We start from the raw sequence: 8,998 nt of genomic DNA on the forward strand, positions 1-8,998 counted from the left end.
AAAAAAAAAAAAAAAAAATGATATATTTGGTTTATCAGTAAGCTTGCAGATTATGCAAGTCCACCATTGCATTGTTATTGACAAGTTTTGCAGATTATGCAAGTCCACAATTGCATAAGTTTTAGCCAAGGCATTTCTGATTGCATGTTTAATGTCCTGAGCTTGAGTAAATGAGATTATTCACTGATGAGAAAAGTGACACACACCTGAAAATATAAAAGTCAATGAGAGGGGGCCATTTATGGTCCCAGAAGGAAATGGCCAAATTCACAGCAATACAATAAAGAACCAGAAAAAAAGAGAAAAAGGTTAAAAATGTTTCAGCAGGTTTGAAATTATCCACTGAACAAACAGAAAAAAAAGTTGTTGACATTAATCCATTAATGTACAAAGTTCATTTTGAGATATGGGACAACTATTTTTGGAGTGCATAGTTCTGTAGTGGCCGAGTGTTTGGAGCGTCGGACTCAAGACTGTCACGACAGCAATCTGAGTTCGAGGGTTCGAGTCACTGGCCGGTGCGTTGTTCCCTTGGGCAATGAACTTCACCTCGATTGCCTACCTGGCCACTGGGTGGGTAAGCCAGCCCAAGTCAGTGCCGATCCCAGAACCGGGTAAATAGAGATGGTGACTCAATAAAAATACCGGGCGGAAGGCAACGGCAAACCACCGCTCTAAATTGCCAAGAAAATCATGGAAATTCATGTAAAAAAAAAAAAAAAAAAAAAAAAAGGTAAAAAAAAAAAAAATAATAACTTCTGTAATCTCACATAACCTCATAGCCATCATAATTGAACTCAATACCCCAAGAACCCTACCCTAGACACCAAGATCATGAAGCTAGCACCTCTAGGAATGAAGATATATGTGTAAAGTTTATTAGGGGGTGGTGGTCACCCACCCCAAAGTAAACCAAAAAAGTTTATTATAAACTCAACCCTATTTTTTCTATTTACTCCCTAAAGTTGACAAAACGGAAAAAAAAAAAAATTTTTTTTACAAAATTCCTACGACAACCTATTTTCTTACACATCGCAATGTACTAAAATGTCCACTGTCCAGCTTTCTGAGCTTGCTGGGGATCAGTGCAATTGGAGAATTGCAAGAGTCAGAACACAATTCTTCATCTGGTGAACAGGGAGAATGTCTTTTGTGTGTCAATTGTGTACCCACACAGAAGCAATAAGATATTACATGTCATAGCTGTACAGTCTCTTCCAAATTGAATAAGGGGTGGGAAGGGAACCATCAAAGTATAATGCGAACATAGACGATGATGAAACACCTACACATATGCCACTTAACTTAACAATAATGATAGAAATAATGCTAATTGTTTATATCCCTTTATTGACAGTGGGTTGAGCCGATGCATGATGCTGGAGCAAATCAGTACACATTCCACATTGAAGCTACCAAAGATGCAGCTGCCTTGGCCAGGAATATCAGAGAAGTAGGGATGAAGGTAAGGCTAAACATTAAGATTTTAATTTTGTTCAATTTGGAGCTTGAGATTGGTCCTGTTTGCCCTTTTATCCCAGTGTACAAAATAAATCTCACCTCTGTTTTAACCCAGTTTGAGTTTTAACGCAGTGTCGCCAGAAAAATGTTCTCATTTATTTTTTATTTTATTTATTTATTTATTTATTTATTATTTTTTTTTTTTGTGAAATGACTGTGTACATAGATGGCTCTGTACGTGCTTAGCCACAAAGGAGTCAGTTAGAAGACCTTGTGACCTTACCTGATTTTACCTTTCCTTGAATTTGTGGGGAATTTTTTTTACTAATGCTGTCAATATTAATGTTATTTTTATTATAAACATTATAATGACTATATTATTATTGACGTTAGTAACAGCAATATAAGATATCATAAAATATTTTTGAAAAACAAGGAAAAGAGTAAAAAGGTAAGACAAGTAGTATTCATAATTGACTCATTGGTGACTTAGTACAAGTGGAGCCATCTATGTATAAAAACAATTAATAGAATAAACTCACAGTGGGCTTGGCATGTACATACATTCCATGCCCGTGGGTTTTGAATTAAAGCTCATTTATAAAGACATTTTTCATTTTAAGGGTATAATGTCATTTGGCCTTTTATGCATGCAGCAAGGCATTTTAACCATCTGAACCAGAGAAGGTAAAAATAATGCTTGTGAGAACAAACATTTATAGTACTTACAGTTTCATGCAATGGAGTTCATACTTGGTAACAATGGATTATGCGAGGTTGCCAAGGACAACTAATGTCAACAATTCCAGACAAACGCAGTTACTACATAAAGGAGGAAAATACCACATTTTATAAATATTTGTTCTCCCATGATCAAACATTATAGGCATCCAGAGTGTAATTTATTATATGATTAAATGATTTCTGTGTTGATAATATAATGTTTCCAACATAGCCTACAGCACTCTTGCCTCCCCTACTCTCAAACACTTTTGATTTTCGAAACATATTCTTGAAATCATATTATTATTATTTTTTTTTAATATAAAAGTTTGTAATTCCCATATTTATGATTTCTGAGTATAACTACTAATATTAGTACATATATTTCAATATCAAGGTTGTAATCATTAGTATTCTTTGTATTTTTATGGAATCATCATCAACATCAACATTATCTTATTATTATCTTATTTCCAGCAATGTTATCTTTCAGCATTTTCTATTTTTATTTATTGCAAATGTTATCATTATCCCTCCACAGGTTGGAATTGCCATAAAACCAGGAACAGCTGTAGATGTAGTTGTTCCATATGTAGACCTGGTGGATATGATTCTGGTGATGACAGTTGAGCCTGGGTTTGGAGGACAGAAGTTCATGGCAGATATGATGCCAAAGGTCAAATATTTGAGGGAGAAATTTCCAGACATGGATATTGAAGTGGATGGAGGTGTGGGTCCCAGTACGATTGATGCTTGCACACAGGTATGTTCTTTGGAGATCATTTAAAATTTAAAATTAGCTTGTATTATATATGTATTACACACACACACACACACACACACACACACACACACTCACACTCACACTCACACTCACACTCACACTCACACTCACACTCCATCAAACACACAACACACACACACACACACACACACAAAACACACACAAACAAACACACACAGACAGACACACCACACACACAGACACACAACACACACACACAAAACACACACACACACACACACACACACACACACACACACACACACACACACACACACACACACACACACACACACACACACACACACTCACACACTCACACACACACACACACAAACACAAACACACAGAGGTGTTAGACAGGCCTAGGACGAAGTAATGGAGAGCCTAATCCTTGAGTAGATAGGAGAATCAAACTCAGAGGTGCAGAGTAGTCTGTCTATTTTTTATGTGTGAGATTTGCAAAGATCTACCTTTGCCTGGGCCTTCCATACATATGGCTCGGCTTGTGTCAGCTATTTATGGCTGTCTCATTTTATTCTCTACACTATGCGGGATTGCCAACAGGTGATCCTGCCGCCATGATGTAAGCATGCAGCATAATCTTACCAGCCCAGCAGCTGTTGTGTGCGGTCCCTGTCTCAGAAATTGTGTGTGTTCACAGCTCTGGAAGTAATGTACCAGGGTGGCATTCATTCATTCAATGCATACAACACCTGTCCTTATAGTCAGTTGTCTCTATGATCTACCATGCTTAATGATAACCTAGTCTGATTCTGTGAAGAGTAACTCCATTACCTCTATTGATTGCTTCAGAGAGTGCCAGTGGCCTGTGACGTCTGAGTACCATCTGGGCAAGGGGGAGGATCTCGTTTTCTCTCTGTGGAGCTGCAGGAGGAAGGCACGATCTGTGGCATTACACTTCTGCCTTAAGATTTATCGGCTCAGTTTTATGATCATAGGATTTGGGGGCATACCCATGCCAATGTCAGGTAATCTGTCAGCAAGCACATTCCCTCTGATGCCTATGTGGCTACGGACCCATTTTATGATTATTCTTCTGCCCTGAGCAAGACTCCTCTGCACAGTGGTCAGGAGGTAGACGTTGTCTTTGGGTGAACTTTGCTGTAGACAGTGAATGGCTGCCCTGGAGTTTGTATGTATGACCACATGTCTTTCCCTCAGGGAAGCGTGGTCTAGAGCTCCCATGATCGCAACTGCCTCTGCCTGTAGCGAGGAGCTATTGTCTGTTACCCTCATTGATTGTGTGGCATCCTTTTCTGCAAAGCTGGCGCCTGCAGTGTGGCTTAAGGGATCAACAGATCCATCTGTGAAGTAGGTTCTACTGACTGGAGAAGTTATGGCTGCTAATGACCCTCTCAGCTTCTGCCTATAGGCTAGGCATAGGGTATTGATTCTGTGCTGAGCTGCCATTAGATTAATTCGTGATTCCAGGGAAAGAAGGTTTGCCTTCATGGGGAGGTTGAGGGCCCTCATCCATCTTGGGGCACCCAGAATGATCCTGGCAGCTTCATTTTGAACAGTCTATTTTTTCTCTTAATCTTGGCTTTGTGGCAATCAGGAAGACAGAAGCACGATCCACAATGAGATGGATGAATGAACATAGAATGAACTTAGTATTATATGTCTAGCTCCTATGTGTCTGCCAGTCATTGCTCTCTTGACAGACAGCCTTACTTTGGTTTGGTCAACCAAGTACAGGACCTCCTTTTTAAAGGAGAAAATCCAGTCAATCCTTACCCCAAGGTATTGGAAGACCTGGATTCTTAGACTTGTACCTTGAATATTGTGTCTCAGAGCCATGGCTTTGGATTCGGCTGCAGAGATCTTTAGTCTTACAACACTTCTTAGATACAAGGTCAGACAGCATTGGGCTCTATTTAGGCAGTATGGTCCAGTGGAGATGATTGCGAGATCGTCTGCATAGGAGATGATGTTTCACCCCACTGGGAGATGTATGTTGAGGATACAGGATATTAAGGTGTTGAAAAGGGTTGGACTGGGGACCCCACCCTGTGGTGTCCCATTTTCTAGTGACATGTGCTGTGATAGGTGACCTTGGAATCTGACTTTGGCTGTTCTGTTCCTGAAATAGGGTCTAGGAATACTACCACAGATGTAACAGTGCTGATTGTGCTTAAGAGCGTGGCTATGCTGTGCACTGTGCTAATACCCCTTGTGAACCCATGGAGGTGGTCATGTGGGGTCCCGATGTCCATTGGAGTCGGTTTAGTACCATTTTCTTGGCTGTCCTACCCAGACAGCTGAGGAGAGAGATGGTCCCGGCTCCTTTGGTTTTGGGATGGGAACTATGATAGCCCTCTTCCAGCTCTAGGATAGAGTGGAAGTTTCCCAGGACTTGTTGATGACTTGCAGGAATGCAAGCTCAACTGCCAGTCCTAGGTGGGAAATGATGGGGTACGAGATCCCATCAGAACCCTGGGCTGTGGATGAACTTTTTTTTAGGTTTGTCTTAGTTCCCTCAGAGAGAAGATAACATCTGAGTTATCAGGTTCAGCTGCCCTCTCTATGATATGAGCAAGTCTGCCTGGTTGTAGGCATTGTTGGTATGCCCTCAGTTCAGCTGGCAGACTGTTGTTGCTTGTTCTCACAGAGAACTCCTGCACCAGTCTGTTTGTTTCTCCTTGAGGGTTGTGGTGTGTACACCTTGGGGCTGAGTGGCTAGTAGCTCACCTGACCCATTGCCACAGCTCTGTAAGAGTGGTTCGGTGGTCAAAGGACTCATTCCAGCCACTTTTCCTGCCTGACTCTTATGGCAGTATTCTTGGCAACTCTGACTTCTTCCCTAAGGAGGGCTAGGTTGTCAGGGGTTCTTTGCCTTTGGAAATGTTTTCTACACACGTTCACTCTGTGGTAGACTTCCTTAATCTCATCATTAAAGTACGAGGCATCCTTATAACTGTTGCTACTTTAGTGACTACAGCAGTCAACAGGAGAGTCATATCTTTCTCATCAAAGAGGAGATTATCGTCTCTTGGGGAGGCTTTTGTAGTGTTCTTTGAACCTTTATTCCTGTAGTTCTGCATCTTAGTAATGGTGGGAAACTCCTTTTTATTGAAGATAACGGGTGTCGGCTGTGGAGGGGCGTCCTTCCTCTTTGGAGTTCACACACACACACACACACACACACACGAACACACACACACGAAAATACATACATATAAAACACAGGAACATACACAGACACACACAGGAACACATACACACACACAGGAACGAACACACACACACACACACACACACACACACACACACAAAACACACACACAGAAACACACACACACACATACAGAGGAACACACGCAGGAATACCCACACACACACATACACAGGAACACACACATACACAGGAACACACAAACACACACACACACACACACACACACACACACACACAAACCCCCAAAAGGGAAAACACACAGGAAACACACACAGGAAAAACACACCAGAACCACACACAGGAACAACACACACATGAAACACACCACATTAACAAACACACACTGAATACACACACCATGACACACACACATTAAAAACACACACATGAACACACCACATGGACACACACACATGACCACACCCCCCCCCAAAAACACACACACACGACACACACACACACACCCCACCACACCACACCACAAACCCCACACACCACACACACACACACACACACCCCACACACACACACCCCCCACGAACACACACACACGAAAAAAACATACTAAAAAAAACACAGAAACTACACGACACACACGGGAAAACACAAAACACCAGGAACGAAAACCACACACGCCATAAACCCCACCACACCAACACCACACACACACCCACCACACACACACCCCACCACCACACAACACACACACACACAAACCCCCCCAAAAGCACACACACACCGCTCAACACACCTCACACACACGCACACACACACACAACACACACACACACATACACAGGAACACACAAAAACACAGGAACACACACAAACACAGGAACACACACGTACACAGGAACACACAAAAACACACACCCCCCCACACACACACCCCCCACACCACCACCCACACAACCACACACACACACACCCTCACACACACACACAAACCACACACACACACCACACACACACCCAAACCACACCACACACAACCCCACCACACACCAAAACACACCAAACAAAACCCCACCCACGCCCACACATCTAACACACACCACCATACAGAACACACCAAAAACATACAGTAAAAACACACGCACACTACAGTAACACACACACAAAATACAGGGAAAACCACAACACAGGACACCCCACAGGGGCACACGACACATACAGGGAAAACCCCACACACATACAGGAACACACACGCACATAGAGGAACACAAAATCATATACAGGAACACACACACGCTCAGGAACACACCACACACACACACCACACACCCACCACACACACACACCAACCACACACGACACCACACACGCACACACCACACACACGCCACGCATACCACACCACCAGGGAAAACCCCCCACACACCCCCCACCACACACAACCACACACAACACACACACTCACACACACCCACAACCCCCAGAAAAACACACACACACAGAAAAACACACACACCACACGACACAGAAGAACACCACACACACCAGACACCCACACACACACAACACACACACACCAACAACACACACACACACACACATAGCCACACACCACATACAGAGAGACACACACCAACAGTAACACAAGGAACACACACAAGGAAACAACACAGAGGGGAAAACACACACACACACACACACACACACACACACACACACACACACACACACAGAAACATACACACACACACACAGAGGAACACACGCAGGAATACCCCACACACACACATACACAGGAACACACAAAAACACAGGAAAAACACACTACACGACAAAAAACAAACACAGGAAAACCACACACACACACAAAACACCCACACACCACCACACACAACACACACACACACACAGGAAGGAACACACGCACACATACAGGAACACACGCACACATACAGTAACACACACACACATACAGGAACACACACACATACAGGAGAAAACCCCACATACAGGAAAAACCCCCACACAATTTAAAAACACACCGCACTAAGGAACACAAACTCTTACAGGAAAACCCCACACCCCAGGAAAACACACGCACACAACACCACCACACACACACACACACCCCACCCAAACCGCACACGCACACATACACACCCCACCCACGCAACATACCCATACACACACACCAACACCACACACACACACACACACACACACACACACACAACACACACACACACACACACACACACAGACCACGCACGCACACGACCACACACACACCAAAACACACCCAAACACCCCAAAACACACAAAACCCACACACAACACACACACCAACAAAACCCCCATAACACACACCATGACACACACCATAACACCACACACCACCCAAAAACCCCACAAACCCCACACACAACCCAACACACCACACAACACACACCCCACACCACCACCACAACCACACACAACACACACACAACACACATGCCACACATAACACACACCATAACCACACACACACACTAGACACAACACCACATAGACCACACACACACAAACACACACACACCAAACACACACCACACAAAACACCACAACCCCCCAAACACACACACCAAACACACACAACCCCCACACACACACCCACACAACACACACACACACACACAAAAACACCACAAAAAGGAAAAAAACCCAAACAAAACAAAAACAACAAAAAACACAACACACCACACCCCCACACCAATAAAAAAAAAAACACACACACACACACACACACACACACACCCCCACTCAGAAAAAAAAAAAACACACAACCCCCCAAAACAAACCCCCCACCGGAAAAAACACAAAAAAACACCCCC

The 8,998-nt window shown here is 43.3% G+C and overlaps 1 protein-coding gene across 1 annotated transcript; it reads left to right on the forward strand.

Moving 5' to 3' along the window:
- Positions 1-1,357: 1,357 nt before the first annotated feature.
- LOC119569666 (ribulose-phosphate 3-epimerase-like) lies at positions 1,358-2,947 on the forward strand (the record flags this gene model as incomplete). Its single annotated transcript, XM_037917729.1, is given in 2 exon segments — positions 1,358-1,465; positions 2,726-2,947. Coding segments are annotated over 2 exon segments (330 nt in total), but the record flags the coding sequence as incomplete, so codon positions are not given.
- Between the last annotated feature and the right edge of the window lie 6,051 nt (positions 2,948-8,998).

The sequence above is a fragment of the Penaeus monodon genome, unplaced genomic scaffold (genome assembly GCF_015228065.2).
Source record: "Penaeus monodon isolate SGIC_2016 unplaced genomic scaffold, NSTDA_Pmon_1 PmonScaffold_178, whole genome shotgun sequence".
NCBI lineage: Eukaryota > Metazoa > Arthropoda > Malacostraca > Decapoda > Penaeidae > Penaeus > Penaeus monodon.